At 40.5% G+C, this 21,948-nt stretch overlaps 2 protein-coding genes across 3 annotated transcripts; one reads left to right on the forward strand and one right to left on the reverse strand.

The window, feature by feature from the left end:
• The first annotated feature begins 221 nt into the window (after positions 1-221).
• ttc1 (tetratricopeptide repeat domain 1) lies at positions 222-9,065 on the forward strand. Its single transcript, XM_036587726.1, has 8 exons — positions 222-290; positions 1,330-1,857; positions 2,142-2,202; positions 2,418-2,530; positions 4,908-4,944; positions 6,142-6,290; positions 7,345-7,399; positions 8,682-9,065. Exons 2-8 carry the CDS (start codon positions 1,354-1,356, stop codon positions 8,816-8,818), a joined length of 1,056 nt encoding a protein of 351 aa, XP_036443619.1. The 5' UTR covers positions 222-290; positions 1,330-1,353; the 3' UTR covers positions 8,819-9,065.
• A 332-nt stretch (positions 9,066-9,397) lies between these two features.
• Positions 9,398-21,228, reverse strand: pwwp2a (PWWP domain containing 2A). Of its 2 annotated transcripts, XM_036587724.1 has the most exons (3): positions 20,111-21,228; positions 15,042-16,969; positions 9,398-11,531 (listed from the first exon to the last, which is right to left on the reverse strand). In XM_036587724.1, the coding sequence occupies exons 1-2, from the start codon at positions 21,226-21,228 to the stop codon at positions 15,061-15,063; spliced, it is 3,027 nt and encodes a 1,008-aa protein (XP_036443617.1). In that variant the 3' UTR covers positions 9,398-11,531; positions 15,042-15,060. The 2 variants fall into 2 exon arrangements, with proteins under 2 accessions (XP_036443617.1, XP_036443618.1); XM_036587725.1 differs by lacking the exons at positions 9,398-11,531; positions 20,111-21,228 and adding an exon at positions 17,378-17,467 and having other exon boundaries at positions 12,494-16,969.
• Positions 21,229-21,948: the final 720 nt, after the last annotated feature.

Consider the following 21,948-nt stretch of genomic DNA (forward strand, 5'->3'; position numbering starts at 1 on the left):
AAGAAGAAGAAGAAGAAGAAGAATACATTGCGAATTTCAGACATCAAGGTGAATTGGACTTTAGAACGTTAAAAGTAGAGAAACCGAGCGTTCCGTATTTTATGATACATTACAAACATTATATTTTAATGTCAGGGAACGCTTTCATTTAAAGCTATCCGCGAAATTTTGAAATGACATTGGACTTCATGTCCCATAAGCCTCCTGCTGCCCACGTGACCTCAGGGCTCGATAGAACGCAGGAAGAAGCTTTATACGGCGTTTCTAGAAGGTGGGAAACAAGCAGACTGGTAGGCAAATCACAACACTTTTCGGAAAGAAGGCTTGGGTTTAATATATACTAACCTTATATAGTTATTACTGCAGACTTGGCTTGGGCAGAAATGTTAAGCACTGTCTTTCGAAGAAAAGCAGGTTTCATGTCAATATAAACAAGCAGCCTGGCAGCACTAGCTAGCTGACTTAGCTAGCTAGTTAGCTAACTAGCTACATGACTGGAACATTCAGCTGTAATGTTTTAAAGCTTTACCTAAACCTAAATTATCAGCGAAGTTAGACGTTTGCATTCGATATTCAAGAAGGACCGTATCTTAATCTTCAATCATGTGACAACTTAGCCACGGTGTGAGCGGTGTTGTAGCCTATAGGTGTAAAGTGAAGTGCTTGATTGTTGCATTTGCTAACAGTGAAACAATAACATGATAAAAATTAATATAACTGACCTGACATCCCTGTCAGGATATTGGAGGCCACACAGCTCGATCTGTGTGCTTTTCTGAATATGAAATAAGCCAGCAAAACACGCTACGTCAAGTCTGTTTGCCTAGCGTAATACGTCAGCTCCGTACGCTGGTGAAAGAGTGGGATGGTGTTCTTATGGGTTCTTTTATTGTGGGTTCTTATACTCTAGAAAAGGAAGCCGACTGATGTAGGTATTGTTTTATAATCTATAAAGTAGGTATTGTTTAATAATGCGAATATTTGGAGATGATGAGTTGTCAGGTGCGTAGAGTAGCCTTAACCCATATTCAAGTAGAAAGCAAAAAACAATGTGTAGAAGTACAAACTGCATGTTTTTTAATAAAGAGAGTGTAATTAGTGCTGTTTAATTGGACTTAATGCAGTGCACTGTGTGAAATATTGAGTTAAATCTTTTTCATCTGTTCCAATTGATCTAAAAATAAATATTATGACATATTGTGCATCATGAAATTTTCTTGATTTCAGTATTGTGATGTTATATTTTGGTCATATTGCTCACCCCCACCACCTCTGCAGGTGAGCTGGATATGTAAGCTGACTGAACTGTCTTCTTTAAATGTTGTCTAGGGAGAAGTGCCAGTGGGACTACTGATGGAGGGGGAGTCTGAGGCACTCCTGAGGGCCATGACTGACTCTTTGAAGGTGTCTGACTCAGGAAGTCGTCCAGACGGCCAGAACACTACAGAGCAGGAGGACCGTTTCTATGACTGTGAGGAAGCATTTCATGCAGAGAGCAATTCGCTTGCAGGACAGACAACCATAAACCACACAGAAACAACTCAAGATGTGATGCCTGATCAGGGGGCAGATGAGGGACAGCATCTAAACTTACAGACAGATGCTCCTAGAGGTCCTGTTGTCACTGACACCTCAGACACACTGAGACCTCAGAAACAGGTTTCTGAACTGGAGAGAGATGCTGTGCTGGAAGATGGAGTGCATGATGACCAAGAGAAATGGGAGAAGATCGTAGAGGAGGAGGATAAGAGGGCAGACTCTGATTCAGAATTCAAAGAGGAGACTGTAGAGAAACGTGAATTTGATGAGGACTACCTGCGAGAAGTGGAAAAAGACCTGACAGAGGAAGAGAAAGAGGTGAACATAATTTCTTTTGTATTCGTTGGTTACATAATGAGCAGATGTAAATGTCAACTGTGAAAGTCATTTTCTGACTTGTGCTGGTTGGGGGTGGAGAAATCCAGTCATGTTACTGACAACAAGAGCACAATTGCACGTTTTTATTGCGAGATACAAAATGCATTAGTCTGCTATTTAAAAAAAAAAAAAGAGCTACAGCTCATAAGTCACTCTCATATACATTTTCTTAAATTATTCCCTTATTTCCTGTTATTGTTACATGTTTGGTCTTCTCTTTATAGAGCAGAAGAGCAGACAGTATGACACTGAAGGAGAAGGGCAATGCTCAGTTCAAGAGTGGAGGTACTAGAGTTCTGCTTCTCTTCTGACTTTTTTCTCTCTTACGTTTCCCACAACATGCAGCAATAACATTTGTGTTGCAAAAATGTTTAGCAATATTCTTGTTTTCTACATACAAGAGCATTATGGCAGTACAACATCTTTGTGCATTGCTTTCTTATGATCATATTCATTGTACATTTGACATTTTGATATTTATCTGACGTTTGTATTAATAGATCATGTAGAGGCTGAGGAATCTTACACTGCTGCACTGAAGATCTGTCCCGTTTGTTACAGCAAGGAGAGGTCCATTCTCTTCTCCAATCGAGCAGCAGCACGTCTACACCTGGTAAAACTTTACAGATCCTACTATCTTATAAATTGCACTTTCGTTTGCACAGTCACATGCAAAACTTTGAACACCTCTGGTGAAATGGCATATTTTGTTTAAGTGAAAAAAAAGTTAACACATCCTCATCCTATTTTTAACATATCGGAAAAAATAAAACCTATTATATAAAATAGCCATAGTTTTCACACAGGCTATGTATTTTTTTTTCCAGTATGTTAAATTCAACAATTAAACAGTAATTGTGAGTTAAAATGTGCAGAAGTGTATGCACCGTAGAGGATATTTACTTATTTTCACTTAGAAAATCAACAAAACATGTAATTTGACCAGTGACACCCACATTTTGCATACAACTGTTCTTGACAAAAACTATGAAATCTACATACTTTTTATTACTTTTTTATTGGGGTGTAATTTTTTTTTTACCTTGCACTGTTTTGATTCAGTTACTTAAGGAAATGATTCAGTACATTATTAAATTTTTTATTTATAATTAAAAATGGGGCTGTCCAAAGATTAAAATAATGAATTTTGATTAACCACATTGTTTTGTGAAGGTAATTGCAGTTCATCACATTTGTCTTATTTGCTCAAATTTGATCCCAAGAAATATTGTTCCATTTAAAAGGAATGTGCTTTGTTATAGCTATATGAGTGAATAAAATATGCTTTGTGGCAATTCAATTCAAAGGAGTATGTATATATCAGATTTATCATGTATAAACTCAGTTGTTTCAGCTTCACCACGATTGTAGTTTTGTTAGTTTGCTGCTCGTTGGTTTATCTGAGCTTTTTCCAGCATATTCTGCAGAAGATGCTGAAGGTATTGTTTAAAAGCTGTTTTTGAACGTGTTTGCTTAAAAAATACACAGCCCTAAAATTTACAGAGTAAATTCTCTCTGGATTAGAGCCATGGATCTGCTTTTATGTTCTTTTATTGTGTTCTGTGTGTCTCTCTCCTTTATCTCAGCAGGTAAGTCTGAAGAACGACTATTCACAGAAACTCATTACTTGCCTGGTGTCAGGAGATGCTGTAGTTACGCTCAAAGGAAAAATGAATGTGCTACTTGTAAAGATTATATGCTCTTTACATAACAGCCTCACTAGTCTCAGGAAGAAGAGTTACAGTAGGGAGCTAGTTCTCCATATTCTAAATTCATTCACAAATGATTCTCAGTGAGATATATAACAAATACACAGCCCTAAAATTTACAGAGTAGTTGAACAGAGACAATAAAATAATACCAAGTAATAATAATACCATTTTTTTGGATGTTTATGTTTGAAAATGTTTGTTTTTTTTTAAAATCAGAAATTAGTTCTAACTTTATTGAATAGTATTATAGTTAATTGTAATAGTTGATTCTAATATTGCAAGATTGTTGCAGTTGATTTGCTACCTACACAGTGCACCCATGCAGCTTTACAATGCTGCTTACCCTTCGGTGTCTTTGTTTCAGTTTGTGAACACATTTTGATTGTACAGAGGTTTTGTTTACTTTCTATACAAATGTTTATGGCCAACAGGATGGAATCTTGGTAATGTTTAGAAACAGGAACAGATGGAACTCATTTAGGTAATTCGAACAGTAAAACCTTATCAGCTACACTCTTATAAACATTGTTTCATCAGGTGTTTCCCTAATTCCATTAGGGAATGGTTATATGTAATGGTTTTATATATATATATAGGTTTCTGCTATTGTTACAAGTCCATTTTTCCCCCCAACATAAGACCGCTGTATTTTGAGATTAAGGCGAAAATATCAAGTTGGGGAGTGGAAGTGCCGTTCTTTACTGTTTTAGCTAAGACAAGGAAAGTGTGCTTACTTATGATTTTATGTCTCATTAAATGGCTCTGAGGTGTTAAACATGCGGTTTGAAAGTACAGCTAGAACAGGAATGTTATAAGCATTATAAACCCCTCAAGAAAGCACAGTGCTTCGAAAGACATATGAACGTGGCTTCGTAATCAGTGCTTGAAAAAGCCCAGTTGTTACTGTTGTAATCCATGCCCATTAACTGTTGCTATGTTATACAGTTGCTTCACTGTTCTAAGCCTGTACTGACAGTGTAAATAAAGTTACAAAGTTGAAATGGAACAGCTTTTTTACCATAAGTAATTTGTGTAGGCTTTAAATAGAATCCTCTGACTAAAGCGTTTCTCTCACGCATCCCATCTATAAAGATTGTTTACATTTTTATTTATACATTTTTACCATCTTTGAATTTCATTACCATTTACCTTATTATCTGTTTATGCTTCTCCAGATGTTCTGTCTATAAGTCACTCAAAGCATCATGGGGTGCAGTAAAAAGGTGGATATAGAAGTGTATTGTTGTGAATATTTCACTCTTGTATTTCCTTTATTAGGATAAGAAAGAAGAAGCCATCAGTGACTGCTGTAGAGGTGAGATTGTGTGTGTTGGAGATGTAATATGAAGTCAGCACTACCCACAATGCAGTGCAAGTACAACAAGCATGTTTATTTAGAAATTGTAAATCAACCTCCATAAAGGGGACAAGTCACCTTTGGCTGCTTTTTAGTGACAGAAGGTGCCGCTTTAAAGTAAATAAAAAAGGTGGGAAATAAACATACCAGTGATGTTTTTTGCCTTGTCTCAAATTCCCAAGCTCACTTGCTCAATCCTTCAAACTCGTATGCAACAGAAATGGTGTATACACAACCCTCCACTGATGCACTTCAATTGAAAAAAAAAAAACAGAAAAGGCAGGGCTAGCAGCTGGGAATACAGAGCTAGCCACAGCAGTAGGTTAAGGTCAATATGGCAGAGTCTATCGACCCATTTACATTTTCAGATTTGATTATTAAGCCATCAGAAAACGATATAGTATTTAACCAAAATTCATGTTGGATGAAGAGCAGCTGCACTCAGAGAGGAACATGGACTAGAAACTATGAGCTCAGCTTATGAATGATAAGCTAATTTCCCTCAGAATATTTCAGCTCTGCTGAGCTGAGACAGTTTGTAATATTGTCAAGCAAACTCTCAGTTATTACAGACAGCCTACCTCAGCTCTGGTTTTCTGTCTTTGCTTAGTCAAACTCTAAAGCCTTTCCTCTTCTGAACAAATGTGAATGTTTCTCAGCACAAAAGCAGTTTTTACAGTCTTTTAATAGTGTATGATAAAAACATTTTTTCATGCACTCTGTGCACCAGCTGCACCATCATTCAGCTACAAATTGACTGACTCAAATTGAATGCCACAGAAATCGTAGATCTTGATGAAGTTGCAAAGCTAAATGACCGGTGGTAGATGAGGGGGTGTGGTCATGCAGTGCAGTGCCGATAGAGCCTCGCACCCACCAATCCGAATTAACTCTGGGTAGGAATCAAGCTTTATTGGTTCTGAAATAAAAAAAAGCTTAATATCTTTAGAAGTATATCTCACAATGTCGTGATTTTTGTTAATGTCAGTGATGTCAGTGTTTATTTAGAAGGCAGGGAAATTGATAAGAGCTATTTGACAGCATGATTAGTCCCCTTTAATCACTGAAACCTCTATTCAAATTTGCAGCAGTTCAGTGTAATAGATAATAATTGATGTAATGAAGCATACACTCAAAATGCACTCTTTTCTCCAGCCATAGAGCTAAACCCAAACTATGTGCGTGCTATTCTACGGAGAGCAGAGCTGTATGAGAAGACAGACAAGCTTGATGAAGCTCTGGAAGACTACAAGACCATTCTGGAGAAAGACCCCAGCATCCCAGCAGCAAGGGAAGCGTGCATGGTGAGCAATGTTGATCATAATAACTTCATTTTGTTTTATCTTACTGAGATAACAGACTGCACAATTATTTGTGCATTAATCAAAATCATATTTTTACCCCAACCAGTTAATTTAGCATGTAAGCCTGTAATTAATGTTTACATTTGACATTTTCATTTGATACAAACAGCAATACTCAAATCACAATTTTTACTGTGTGTAATTTAAGCACTCTGACCATTTTCAGATATTTCTGTGAACTTTTTTGAGTGTGTGGCCAAATCAAGGGTTCTCAGGGAGCTGAAGGGTCATAGAATTTTCCACAGAATGTTCTTTGAGAAAAAATGTTGTCAAATCAAACTTTATGCTCACGTTCGTATTTATTATTATTCATAAAAAAATGTATTAAGAAGTATTAATAAGTTTGCATTTACATCTAGTGGGGGGTAATTTGCTGTTTATTTGAGAAAATTTGCCCCTGAACTGATTATTGAATGTACAAGTATGTATTATTATAATATTGTTAGATAAATATTCAAAAGTACAGTTTTCTTGGCTAAAACACTTGAAAAGAGCAAGGTGTGTCAGTAATATGAGTATTACTCTGCTTATGGTCTCATCGATGTCTAGTCCTTGTCACAAAAGTCAACAAATGAATAAACATTTGAAATTAAAACACAAGCACGTGTGGTGAATAGAGTTGGAGAAAATGCCTTTATTAGGCTATTATTATTGGATGTGCAGTGCTTGTGGAATGAATCTGGAAACTAGCACAACAGATGACTGTTGATATCTGAACAGGTGTTAAGTTTGCATAATTAACAAAACATTTATTCATCTCCATGCATTATGGTTAGTTGTTTAACCAGCAGATACTTGTGAGCTGTATTTGTTGTGTTAAACTGGATTTTTAGTAAAACAAAAAATCTCGAATATGAGGTTTGTAGTGTAAAATTTAGAGAGATGCAGTAGCTATGACTGATCGCATTTAAGACTGCATTACCAGTAAACTAGCATAATAAAATCATGTTTCTTGGCTCATCTAATTTTGTTTTTGATCTCTCCGCTCCTACAGAGACTACCACGGCAGATTGAGGAGCGAAATGAGAAAATGAAAGAAGAGATGCTTGGTAAGTTGTTTTTTTTCTTTGGTATCATATCTGTTGCCTGTCATAAGCTTCTTGTAAGGCTAAAAATATGCCATGAGGGCTGGACTTCAGCAGTGCTCACAAGCAGAGTGGCTCAACACAGAAGGCCAGTGAATTTTCTGATGAAAACAGAGGGGCTACTTTCATTGTTCTGTGGTTATTTTCCCTCTAATCTGTGAGCTCCTGAGTACACTAACAGGACAGAGTGAGATGTCCATATGTGCTGCTGTTCTTAGAAGAGAACACTGTGATTAGACTGTGGAGCAGAACATTTTGCTAAGGGACATAGGAAATCCAAGTCCCTGTACCCAGTTTCACCACACTACACTTTCTAAGCTATTATTCACAACAGTTAGTCATTGTCAAATGTGCTGTATCTAGGGGACTGGCATAAATTCCGGCAATTCTCACCGTTAGAATAATGTGTTTTGCTATATGCACCTACAGTTATGTACTTAATTATTTAATTAACACTATTCAACACATGTTGAAGTTTACTTATACAAGACTTTTAAGTGAGGCCATTAAATTTTATAATTCACATGTTTGGAATCACTACACATTTTTTTGGGAAAAGAAATATTTGTTTATCCCTCACCAAACAGTGTAATCCATCTGAATAGTGCTACTTCAGGAGAACTACAACAGAAATAATCAGCCAAGTCATTTTTAGAGATGTTACATTTGTGGTAGTTAAAAATAAAAAAGTGTTGTACCTTCTATTTAGCCATTACATTGTACTGCTTCTATAACACGAATGCTTTTAAAAACAGAAAGGAAAGGAGAAACCAAAAACAGCGGCCCTGTCGCTACTGCTGACCTTCAAACCTGTGTTACTCTGTAGTGGATAATTTAAGTGCTGTCTAGAGTAACTTGAAAAGAGCCATAATGTTTGAAAATGTTTGCAATTTCCATTAGGACCTTTCCTAATAAACACGTGCCAAACTGTTTTTCATGATATAAATCACTCGTTGAGCAGGCCAGGTGTGGAGTTTCACTGCATGAGGCAGAGTGGAGCTGAAAAGGCTGAGTGAAATTTACTGCATATCAGTGAGAGACCAGACAGGGGTGTGCCTTTTTAAACACTCCATATTGATCTCATTGCAGTCCCAGCCTTACAGCTGAGAGAAAGAGAGAGAGACTAAATGTGTTAGACAAAGGAGGATGTTAAGAACGTTATTTATAAACTCAGATGATTTATTTGCCATTTCCTGGGCTTATTGTCAGAAAATAATTATTTTAATTTTTTTTTTTCTTCTTCCAGGTAAACTTAAGGACTTGGGCAACATGTTTTTGCGTCCGTTCGGTCTCTCCACAGCCAACTTCCAGGTCAACCAGGATCAGAACACAGGATCCTACTCAATTAACTTTGTTCAGAATCCAAATAACAACAACAGATAGCGGCATTGAAATCCATTTACCAGACAGGCCATGAAACAGCTAAAAGACTAACAGGCTAGAATGTGAAGTGTTTCATCCTCCCATTTATTATCAGTGCACTGCAGCTCTGTGGGATAAGATTTACATTGTTGCCTGAGTTTTCATACTCATTTGTAAGGTGAATAGTGGGCTGGAAGTTTACTGCTTAGCTTGGACTCCTTCATCAAGCTGTTTTCATTGATTTTGACACATTAAATTATGAAAAAGACCCTTTTCAGATTGACTTTTGTTCATTACTTACTTTACAATTCACTGACAATATTATGTGTTGCGGTTTTATTGTAATAATCTCTTAGTATTAGAGCATTTGTAGAACCGTGTGACTCATTTCTTTTCAGAAGAATTGCGGCACATGAAGATAAGCAAGTTCTGTTGTTTCTTGTCCAAAGATGGAAGACTGAAAAAAAAACAAACTTGTTTTTCATTAAACAAAAAGCTATTTCAGATACTTTGTGGCACACACCTTGTCCATAAAGTACAGCACAAGCCCTCATGGCGCAAGCTGCAGCAGAAACATCCTCATTGATAACAGCATACAGATTTTAATACAAGGCAAAAAGCAGATGTTTATTGTTCATTTCATAAAGAGATATACATATACAGTAATAACAAAACATTTTTCCCACAACCACCATTCTTGTAAATTCAAGAGTTGTCCGATTGTACTGAAACGCATACGTACATCAGCCAGAGGGGGGTAAAAATAGGAAGTGTGGGGGGGTAAGCACAGTTGAGTGTATGTAGCACTCCCTTACTCACTCTCCTCTCCCTTTCTGCAATGCTCAGGTCAGCCTGCGTCATTAAAGACACCCCCTCGAGGTGCAGGAGGCTGCTAGGATAACACAGAGACCTCAAAGCAAAAAATCTGATATAGCAGAACTGAAGAGACTGACACTCTGGCTCACGCCATATGAAGATATGACAGGTAGGCATAGGCTGTTGTCTGAAACTGGGTCATTAGAAACATTAGAAACCAGCTGAAAAAACCTGGGCCAGAGAGGGGAAGGTACAGATATGTAGACCATCATTGGTCATGACACAGTAAGACTGATCCTTAAAAATATTGATGTGGATTTACAGCCTGTTTTCCACAAAGCCACCCTCAGCAAAATCCATCTCAGTGGAGTAAAAAAAAAGCATGCTTGTTTTGTTTTATAGTTTGTCCTTCGCTGATTTTCCTCAGACACAGAATTTTATCGATCAATTTGCAATGCCTTGTGAAAGAATGCAGCCCCTAATACTATTTTCGCATTTCATTGCCTCATATAGTAGGTTAAAAATATGAGTGTATTTTTTTATCTGCAAAACAGTATAAGCGCACCAAATTGAAAGGCAAGACTCCAAACATTTTAACAGTTTACTAAAACTTAAAACATTATGCAATTTAAGAAAGTATTCATACCCTTTGTAATTATTAGTCTCTGACCCTGTACAATATATTATCTTGCCACTCACTGTTTGTTCATTAGCACCTGTGTAGGAAACTGTTTTTAGTTTCTTAATGAAACTAAAAACATCTGTTTGTAAGGTGCAAAGTATAGTAGAACATGAATATGCTAGGACCTACTCATGGAAAAGGACACAAGACTATATTTTGGAGTTCAGTTCAGTCCATCATAAAGAAATTAGAAATATGAAACCACAGCCAGACTGCCACTCTGAACTTGGTCACCCGACAAGAAGGACAGTGGCTGCTGTGATGTAAAGGTAATGTTCACAGCTCAACAAAGGGCCTTTATGGAAGAGTGGCAAGAAAGAAGTCCTTGCTGCAAAGAAAAACATATCCTTGCTCATGAAAATCCTTGGTTGAGGCAATTGTTTATGTGAAAAATAATCAAGGGTTGAATGCTTTTTCAAGGCACTGTATGAGCTAGTAATTTTAAACGGGTCACTGCCTTTTGTTAGCTTGTAGTTTTTCAATACTTGAAAATATGCATAGAGAAATGTAATACTTTTGTTTTTAAAGTAATTCTGCAGAAAGTAGGTTTTCATTCTTCTACATAAATAGGACATTTCCCTATTCATTCTACCTAAAAAGGAACAGTCTAGACAATATGGGGCTTCAGACGGCTCCCTCTTGTAAGGCTCAGAATTTCTCTCTCAATACAAAAGGAGCACAAATAAGGTTCTGCAGAAACACTGGTGATATTATTCATGACTTCAGCACAGTAATACCCAGTGCTCTGTTGTAACGGTACTGTGAAGCATAGCTCATGCAATATTTATTGCATTTAACATAGAACACTTTTCAATCATTTCTAAATTATTTCTTCATTCTTATTTTCATGAACGTTCTTTTCAGACAGACATAAACAGACTTAAAAACCTTGCAATACCCTGTGCCTTGACATCACATATATTCAATTCAATAATAGTCAAAACTCTGTGCTATCCAGTATTGCAAATGTCCTTCCTCAAACATGCTGGGAACATGAATGCTCAAAAAAAAAAAAAATCCTGCTTTTGAAGAATGATCAGCATGATTGATTGGGCAAAGAGGTGCATGGAGTCCTCGATTCATTATTATAAATATATAATTATTCTTAAATAAAAATATTTTCTCCATTACACCTGTCTTTCCCTCTGTGAATGGCTCCTCCCATCTTACTGGCTCTTGACCAATGGCAGTATCCTGGGGCAACAGACCAATCAGCATCCCTTCAGTGTTGCAGCACTGAAAGAGAGCAAACAGAATGGCAAGTCAGAGCTTTATATCAAAGACAGGAACAGTGTGTATGACAATATCACTAGAAGAGCGACACTGCAAGTGTAGCAAGCAAAGTAACTGTATAATCAGAGCATATAATTTTGCGGAATACGTACAATTTATGAAGTAACCCCTTAAACCATGGACATACAAATGGTCTACCCAAAATGTTCAGTCAAACCTAACAATTATATAGATTTAACTAAAAAGGTTGCTTTTAATATGCCTGTTTAGGCTCAATGACCTAATACTATCACAACTCATAGTTAAGGTTAAACAAAAGGGAGACTTGTCACCAATGTTCTTTGTATTGCGTACCATGAAGAACTGCTGCACCTAAAAATAACCCTGTTTCTCAAGTGAACATCTGTTTTGCTGGTTTTCCAAAGATTATTACCTCAGGTCAAAAGCATGACTGAAAGACAGCATGATTGCAGACATCCAGACTTACATCCATACTGATCAAAGAAAAATAATTTAGATAACGTGAATTCATTCTTGTGTTTAAAATGAAGGCTACCAGAGTGCCGTCATGTAAGTACCAGAAGGGAACCTGAGTTTGAAAAATGTGAGAATACAGCAGAGGTGGGTATATATTAGACCTACACCTGCCACGGTCCTCTGCAGTTCCTCCTTTTATGATTTATCTTAGTGAATCAGAACAGCAGCACAGCAAAGCTGGAACTGATTATGGTATATACTAACAAGCTACAGTTGTAAACTATAGCAATATCAAATCTTGTAAACTGCAAACCAAAGACAAAGGCATAAGGCCTCTGGACATAGATACATGTCAATGCAGGCTTACTCCACTGAAATGTCTAACAACTGATTTTATTTCTTTGCTTATGATTACAATCAATCTTTTGGTAACGTGGATAAAATGAATCAGTACACTGTTTTCAACATCCGAGCATAATTGGGTTCAGTCTGTGCTAACCTTTACTTATCTGTTTGCAGGTAAGAAAATAAGCACATTTTCTTTGTGTCTAATTTAGCTTTGTGCTACCACATACGCCATACAAAAGCAAAAGCCATATTACTGTGTAGTTTTGTTCATGGTTAAACTGATCCAATTCCAACATTTTTAGCCAAGCTCTGGAACAACAGTGCGAGATTAAAAAGACAGCTTTCACTCAACAATTCACAGCACTGGCTAAGTCTACGCTAATAATTTGAATCCACAAACTTCGTAAGCTGTAACAGGGGGAGATACGAAAATAATGACAACTAGGTAAAAATTCTTGAAGTTCACATTTTATTTATATACTCTTAAAACATCAGAAAACATGTACACAATATCTTCAACTGTAACTTTTTTTCAATGGTTTTACAGCATTCTCTGACCTGCAAACAGATAGAAATAATAAAAGTAAAAATAAAGAGATTGAAATAAAACAAAGCCAACCACCAAAATAAATAGCATTTTTGCTCTGCTTTTGACATATCAGTCAGTCAGTGTGGTCTACCAAGCAAAGTGTTTTTTTTCCCCTCTTTCAAGCCACTGATCTCTGCCAATTTGATTGCCATACTTGGAAAGACCAGGTTACCTTACAGTAAATCCCTTCTCAGGTGAGCAGATACAGTTCAGAATGCTAATTTGTATGCAGTTCAAGGACAAATGATTACAGATCAGAGAGATTACACATTTTCTTTTGACATAACGCTCACTTGAGCCACACAAACTTAAAACCTTTTGTTCTCAGTCATGAAATAAGATTTAAGCCATTTCCCATCAAATGAATCTGGTAAAATACATTTTGAATACTGTATATACAAATGTGTATTTCCAGATGTTCAGCCCTATGATCCAAGAAGTGAAATGACAAAAAAATAAAGTTCAGGCACAACAAATAAATTTAAAACACATTCCTCATCTTGAAATGCAGCTGAGTGACAATGAACACTAAAAATTAGAGAAACCATTGAACTACTAAGCCAACAAGAAGTTCTAACCCATAACTGTAGTCGAACATATGTACTTATCGGAACTGCTGTCTTGTGCTTCAGCAGGACAGTATGGGCAGTCTTCTGTCTTATTGGTAAAATGCAACTCATTGTGATAACGGATATTTGATGCTCTATTGCAACAAAGTGTATTCATTTCATAGCAAAAGATATGAATGGCTTGGATAAACAAACAATGGCCTCAAATAAATGCTTGTGATCCCATTGGTTTGAAACAAACATGAGCTTCTACATCTACACAAGAACAAAGGGATGTAAGCCAAGCATGGAAATATTTAAGCTAAAACCAGACATACATGTAACAGTAAGAAGACACAAACAGAAACAGAGGGTAGGAAAGGAAGAGTGGGAAGACGGCTAAACAAAGCAGAGGAGAGAAGAGGCAAGCTGTGCAGTGGGTAGGTGGCTAAAGGAGGAGTGAGGGGAACAGATGTTGTAGCTGTGAGGGGTGGGAATCGGGGGGCTCACGTCAGCTGGTAGGGTCTGTCTACGCTTCTCTCGACTAAGAAATGAACAGCGCCTCTGCTCACTCCTCTGACTGGCACCACTGGCACTTGAGGTGACTTTGGCTTACAGACAGCTCAGTCATAACCCCAGCTAACTGCCTGCAAAGTCATGGCTGGCTGAGAGCCACACCCAGATCACAACTCCTCTGCTCAGAACACAGGACCAAGATCCAGCATCTGATTATATTTCAGGAGGAGCAGCACCAATCAAGTCTCTTCATCTACCTGAGTAAGAGACTGTGTACCCACCAGGGTCCTTTTTCACATTTTTCTTCCTTCTATACGCACATCCTTCTCATGCACACCAAGATGGACTGAGTGTCTTTCTGGAGTTAACAGGACCTAGTCAAGCTGAGTAGTTCACTATCAAATGTAGTTGCTATCAAAAAGACCCCTTTGTGCACTCTCTATAAATCCACAAGGAAGTGGAAACCTGGCCCAATATTCACATTTTCCTAAAAAAAATATGTTTCACTTATTTAATAGTTAAATATGCCTTAATAAGCCATGTATAACTTTTAAAGGAAATTCTGATTAGATGAATATTCTTTAAAAGAATACTAAAACAATCTAACCTCCATGACAAAGTCTTTATATTAGGATATTTATTTAAGAAAACGAGTGATTTTGGAAGAAAGAGGCTTATCTATCCTGGAATCATGTAAAAATACAGAAATATACTGATGTGACAATATCAAGTGATTGATTAGACGTGGCATGTGGGCTCAAAGGAAAATCAAATCATACACGAGAAAACTTCAACTTAACATGACTTATGACAACGAATTCATTTCATTATTACTTTTCAGCATAATTCATTTCCAACAATAATCACCTTCCCCACCCCCTAATTTCTGCCTGTTCCACGAAAATAAATAAGAGTCCGGGTTGTCTGGCCTGACACTTTCTGGGCTTTTCTATGTGAGGTGGCTGGGTACAGTAAGGGGGCGAAGAGTTTTTTGGGAAGGGCTACAGGGCGAAAGCGGGTGCCTGCTTTGCCTACCTTTCAAAGGCACACAGCCTCACGTCTCAAACTGAGTTAGCAAGGCGCGAACCTCAGGAGTGAGCTGTTTGGCTGCCTTGGCGGCTTCTGTGATGGCTTTACGGTACAGACCCTTTCTCTTCTTGTCGAAGCGAGACTGGAAGTTTTCTAGAAAGGGGGCAAGCTGAGTAATTGCCAGGAAGGAAGTGGTAGGCGACCCAAACCAGGAGACGCGGGCCTCCTGTCTGACTAACAGCCCATTATCTTTGCGGCTCACTGTGATGGCTAGGATGCGGGCGGGCCACCAAGGGAAGCCGAGGATTTTGGCCCACACAATGTCCCCTACGCAAATGGTCCTGCCATCCAGGGCAACGCACTTTGAGACATTTTTGGAAAAAACAGTGGCTTTGAGGGATTTACTGCGCTTTTTTTCATCCTTGGGAGCAGTGGGAGAGGTGGAGGCAAAAGTGGAAGATGTGCCGGGGGCAGGGGCCGAGCGGAAATCGCCGGGAGGGGGAAAGTCAAGGGTTTCAGTTGAGCTACACTCAGAGTTTGATGACTTTAAATCATCTGCACTATCAATGCTGCACATCGAGGTACTAGAGGAGTCAGGCTGGCTGGGATTAAGGGTCATGTAGACCACCAGGTTGCCCGCCTTGCTCCCGCGCGTCTCCCGCCCCTCCTGTTCCTCTGGCTCGGGCTGGGGGTCCCTGTGCTCCGGAGGTGGGTGGGGGTGTGGTTGGGGTTTAGGTTGGGCCTGCTGGCTCAACGGGGGCTCGAGCGCCCTGTCGGGCCCCAGAGGCTCTGCAGCAGCGGCGGCCTGGCCTGCGGAGCAGGAGGAGGAGGAGGAGCGGGTGGAGGTGCAGCGAGCTGCAGCTAGCTTAGGCAGCGCTAAACGTCCCCCTCCCGGCACTTTCTCCAAGCAAGGCGGCCTACATGAGGAAGAATCGTTTTCTTCGTTACGGTACCTTTGGGGCTTGATGCGCATCCTGGGTGGCAGCGGGTTCGCCATGCCCGGTCCTCCTCCACTGATCTGTTGCAGTCGTCTGGTGAAGTGGACCTTCTGGTGGGATTCCTGGAGAGCAGCAGCCCTCGTCATGGCCTTGGTGTTACTGCTGCTGCTGCTGCTGCTGGTGACTGTCTCTCTCTGCCTCCTCTGAGCTTTGGCCAGCTTTAGCACTTCTCGTGCTTTAGAGTGGTCAACATTTTTGCTCTGAAGCACTTTCTTGGCATTGAGCTGCACTCGGGAGCTGCTGTTGGCGGAGGATGGTGCTGCAGTGGAAACCCCTTTCACCACACGGTTCCCTGCAGCTGTCCCCTTAACCTGGCCCAGAGCAGAAGAAGCAGAGGAGGAAGTGACCCGTATGGTTGCAGCCTGCCGCTTGGGTCCGTCAGCAGCGCGGCTTCTGTCCTCAGTACGAGGCCGCTTCCCAGCAGCCGCAGCTGCGCTGTCGTTTCGCCGTCGCTTTGCATCATCGCTCCGGCAGTCTGAAATGGGGCCTCTACGTGTCTCACGCTTGTCCCCTTGTACTACAGCCCCTTTGCATTTATCACACAGCACTTGCCTCGGTCGGAGCTTGATGGCATTCATAATAGAAGTAGGCTCCTCTCGGTATAGCCTGCGTTTCGGCCGTTTGATCTTGCGGGGTGGAGGCTGAGGTAACGACTGGTTGTAGGTGTCCCTGATGAATATTGGAGGCGGGTAAGGTGCCCCCTCCTGAAACAAAGGGGGTGGTTTTGAGGTCCATGGGTTGGGCTGAGGGTTAGGGCTGGCTTGTGGAACTGAAGGGGTTTGGGCAGGTTCCTTGGGAGGGGCATCAGGAGATCCTTGAGTGACGCCCTTCTCAGTCTCTGACTGGAATGGCTCCGTCTTTAACTGCATAGATTCTGGTTTGTCCTTGTACTCTCTCTTTGGGAATACAGTTATTGGAATTCCATAGGGTCCAAACCTGGGAGAGAAAACAAAAAAACAACATTTTACCAAAACAGAAGCAAAAACAGACACTGTTGAATTTTCTTCACCCTTATTCATGTTCTAAACATCAGAGTTACTGTTAAAGATTTGATTTTGTTGAATTGTTTACATTTTAAAATATCTGCATAACTTTGTTTAAGACTGCACAATCATCAGTGTATCTCTCACTCCCTTAAAAGACAGGACAACACTTGTGGAAATCAAAGAGACTGACACAGACTGTCAAAGCACTAAACTACCAAGGGTGACCACATCATTCATTTCTATTCATATCCCTATGAATAGATCTGGATCTGGAAAAAGACTGCTGGAATTGTTCTGACTTTCCATTTCTCTGCTTGCCCTCAGAATGACAAGGTGGGTCAGATAGTTTTAAACTTACCTAATATTAACCCAGCAGCAGTAATATTTTCACATCTATATCTTCTGATGGCATTAAAATGGTCCATCACTTATTTGTCATGAACATTATGTCCACTCTGCAAAACATCCCAAGTTTAAACATTAGTGATGTACTGACTGCAACTTACTGCTTCTGGTTCTACAAACCTGAATAAGCCTAAATCATTTTGGAGATTTGGGCTACATGGGAACAGTGTGTCTGAAAGAGAGAGGAAATAAGCAACTAAAGCTGAACTCATTTCACCTAAGAAATAGCTGCAGTGTGAGACCTTGATTCGTTAAGCATCAAAGGCCCATGAATTATACATAACAGGTTAGGTTCAATGATTTAGTGGCAGGAATCAGAAGACCCAGTTCTCTTTAAAGAGGTGATGAGATCTAACAAACCTACCAGAGACCAAGTTAAGGCTAGAAATGATTGCGCATAGAAAATGCAAATGAAGACTGCCTTAGAGCTCCTCGAGGCTAAAAATAAACTGGACAATATGGTTGGTAAGTCACTTCAAAGCCATGACACTGAATGGTTTGAGCTGCTTGGGTTCAGCAAATGATATGCAGTATAACAGTCCAAACTGGGAGTAAGGTGACTAAAAATGACTAAGCTGTACGCTTCAGATTTTAGCTACACTAAACCACGTATGTAAGTGATGCCTATTGATTTATCCATTACACATCCATCTTTGTAAATACACCAAAATAGTCCAGTTAACATTGATTAAAGAAACAAAGACAGAATAAGAGTGAAGAGAGACATTCAGTTGTAACTTAGGTGTCTTGATGAATAACACTCTTGCTCACAAATATAGCAGGCCCCAGTAACACAATCTCTGTTAGCAATCTGATTATGAGGTGATCAAAAACAAGAGTTAAGTTTAACTAAAAAAATTATGCCAATTAAGTATCAAGTGGAAAAACAGCATGACATAAGTACTTCACCTATGTATTGCTGCATCTGTGCTGACCACATGGGCAGCCATATGGCTTACCACATCAGAACTGACAGAAACCTACATTTGTACAGATGACTACAAAAAAAGCTGGTGCTTTCTCCAGCAAGCAGACCACCATAACACTTCACTGTGTCAAGTATTCTAACCTTTCTAATGATGTGCTATTTGTGGGAATAAAAGAGTACTAGTCATAACTGGCATTTCGTTTCTGTAAGCAGTCTGTAACTGCTGTTCAAAATACAAGCTTTTTTTTTATGAGTGAGTCAACGTACTTTGCTGTCTGGTCAGTGCATGCATGGTGTTTGTAACCACTTTTACTAATCTGACAAGGATGCAGTCCAGCCATGACATCTGAAACCGAAAAACAAGGAGAAACTACAGTGATACAAATTCAATGCAGTTGTGTCACAGAGAGGCAGTCAGAATCTACTAAATTTAAGTTTCTTAGTTTCAGCAGAAAGAAGGGTAGCGCACTAGAACAGGCTGCAAGAGCCGTAGGCTATTGACAGCAGACTATAGCGCAATACTTTATCTAAGGGTTATAAGTGGTTAAATAGATTTAGAATTAAGATACAAGCTAAACTATTTATGGTTGAGGCTCCAGTGAATGTTGTGACCCAGGAACTAGATCTCATTCATATACCAAGGTCCAGCACTGTCACATACAGCTACCCATAAGCCGACACTGTACATACATGTTCGTTGACATTGCTGCCATCTTGGATTTGTCCAACATTCCACAAGGCTTCAGAAAATAGGTTGATGTTGCAAAAGTCAAGATGGCTGCAGTGTCTGCTGATGCCATATTGAATAAACTTAAATGCATAATTTGGGATATGATTTTCTAAAATCAAGCAGACCACACAAACATTAAAGGACTCCAGCCACCCAACCATGCCTTTATTTGGCAAGTTAATGAAGAACACAGTCATGACTGTGCACATAACCTATGGGTGGGTGCATGAATTAGAAGGTCGGATATGTATGAATGCTGAGCTAGACTGCATCAAAGTATTAGGGCTAGTTTAAAGACCACAGCAGTCTCTACTAGCCTCTCTCAGAGTTTGGCAAGCTTTGTGTCAGACAGGTTTGACAAACAGTCACTATGAAGTGACATAACACTGATGAGATGCAACTAGAAGTCTGTTTAATTTTCTGAAACAACACTGCTACAGTGGTCTATGATGAAATGTAGGGGCTCATTTCCTACAGAAACAGAAAGTCAATTTATTTCAGAGGTCCTACACCAGTATTTGGGAGATATTAATCAGGTATTATAAAAAACGCCTCACTGACTTATACAGTGGGGAAATTAACAACATTAGCGTCATTATCTATTATGCAAAATGAACATGATCATTGCATATGGGGCACTGAGGCAAATGCTTAGCTTTGATCCCTAACGTTGACTCGAAGTGAAGAGATTTGTGAGGAGGGGTGTTGAATAAAGTGAGAAAGTGTTGGAACAAATCTTAGAGGAACAAGAGGCTGGGCGTTAATAAGCCAACAGAAACGAGCCATGTACAAGCACTTCCTAAACACTAATTTAGTGGGAGAGCCCAGTGGGTCTAGCACGGGGTGTCCTCACTGCAGCACTGAACTGCACAAATAATATGAACGCTTGGTGTGACAGTGGCATGAAGAGGGGCTTCAGACACCTACAAAAAGGTAAACGAAGATCCTGACAATGAAACTAAGGACTGAGAAGTGGGAAGAAAACAGTCGGGTTTCAATCCCTTGCTGTAAGCAGGGCAGGTGTTTACCTTTTCGAAAGGTCCATGAGCACCCCGGAGAAGATTTTCTCTCCTAAACGAAAGGACACAACAAGTGCATCGTCGATGATGTGATCCAGTGAGACTCGGACCTCCGAGCCGGGGACGAGACCCATAATGCTCTCAGACTGTCTCTCCACGCTTTCTGCGCGAGGCACCTGAGGTTTGAGCTCGGGCTCGTTCAGGTCCGTTTTCAAACTCAAAACAGGATGCGCGCGCACATCCTCAGATTCTGATGAGATGAGGGACTGCTCCGCCGCCGCCGCTTCTGCTGCTAATGGAAGTTCGGCGGAGTCCTTCATGGAGCCGTCAGAAAAGTCACTAACGCAACTCTGCCCGACCGAGTCCCCGAGCGAGGTCTCCTCTAGAGTGGACAGAGATTCGGGATGGTCTGGAGGCTGAGGGAGTTCGTGGAAAGCGTCCTCAGGAGGCTTAAACTCGGAGCCGGGAGCGTCGTTGGCGGCTTCGGGCTCCACGTTTGCCTCCCGAGAGGGCTGTATGAACCCTATGGAGTCAGTAGGATGAGTTGACTGCGGATTACTGTAGTATTCGGCTGCCGATTCGGCAGCCTCGGCCAGAGACAGCCCCGTCTCCGATTCAACAGGGTGATTAGCGGGCAGAGAATGCAAGAAGACCACGGACGGCTGAGAGTCGGAGATGGAGCTGGGCAGAAGGCAGGCGCTGGGTTCTCGAGCACTGACCTCGTTAGCAGCCTCCACGCTGGGCGAGAACGGCTCTTTTAGTCGCTCCCCCACCACGGCAATGTCTTTATACCCATAGTCCGTGAGAACGTGCTCCTCGGGCTCGTTCACGCGGCTCCACGCGCCGCCCGTCTCGGCGTGTCCATCCTCTGCACGGACAGCCAGGGCTTTTCCCGCGGCTTGGAGGTCCGGCCTTCTCATTTCCATTTGGACCTGGCTGCATTCCTGAACCGCATCCACATCCTCGGCCGGGTGACAGAGGTCCATCTCGGGGACGAAGTCCTGCGTTGAGTGGGTGTCGAGGTCGGCCACATGCTCGGCTAGCTCCGGCTCGTACTCGACCCCGTCCCCCGCTGTTGTTGATGCCGCCGCAGCAGCAGCTCCTGGCTCTGCAGCCACGGCCGCCATTTTCTTTCCGCTTTGCAACTACTACTTGGCCCTCTCCTACTGATAAGATGTGGACCCGCCCACTAAGAAACTACGAGCACTCGCGATTGGTCGAGCCGACGCAGAGGCGTCGTTGATTGGCTCACATCCGTGCCATTCAAAGAGACCCTCTGGAAACACAACCGTGATTGGTCTCTGTTTTGTCAATATGGTTTTCCTTAGGAAAAATACGTGTTTGGCGCCACAAGGGGCAATGTTGAGTTGGCCGGGTGTGATGGGGCCTTTCGGGGTGCACACATCGGTATGGATAGGAACAAGGACAGAAAATGACAGCTTTACTTTGGCTTGGCGTATTGAGTTAAATTAAAACAAAATAAGAATTTTCACGCAGATCATACACACCAAAACACCGACCATTATTTATTAAACGAATAAATAAAATGTAGGAGCACTCTGTCTCCCAAGATCATATATTTTTTGCCATTACTTTAAAATTGTCCACATACTGACTTTGGGCTGATGAGCTGAATAGAATCATGGGCCCACCATGAGCATACTAGCATCTAAGGTTTTCATATAGCCTCAGCCTTCACTGTAAAAAATGACTTGTCAGTTCAACCTGAACAATTACTTCACCTCTTAACAAGGCTTTTTAAACAGGCTTTATTTCACTGATATAGATACCTTTAATGAAACAATGCAATGCAAACTTTTAGTTTTGATTATCAAACTCCACTGCAG

Source organism: Colossoma macropomum, unplaced genomic scaffold (assembly GCF_904425465.1).
Source record: "Colossoma macropomum unplaced genomic scaffold, Colossoma_macropomum, whole genome shotgun sequence".
Lineage (NCBI taxonomy): Eukaryota > Metazoa > Chordata > Actinopteri > Characiformes > Serrasalmidae > Colossoma > Colossoma macropomum.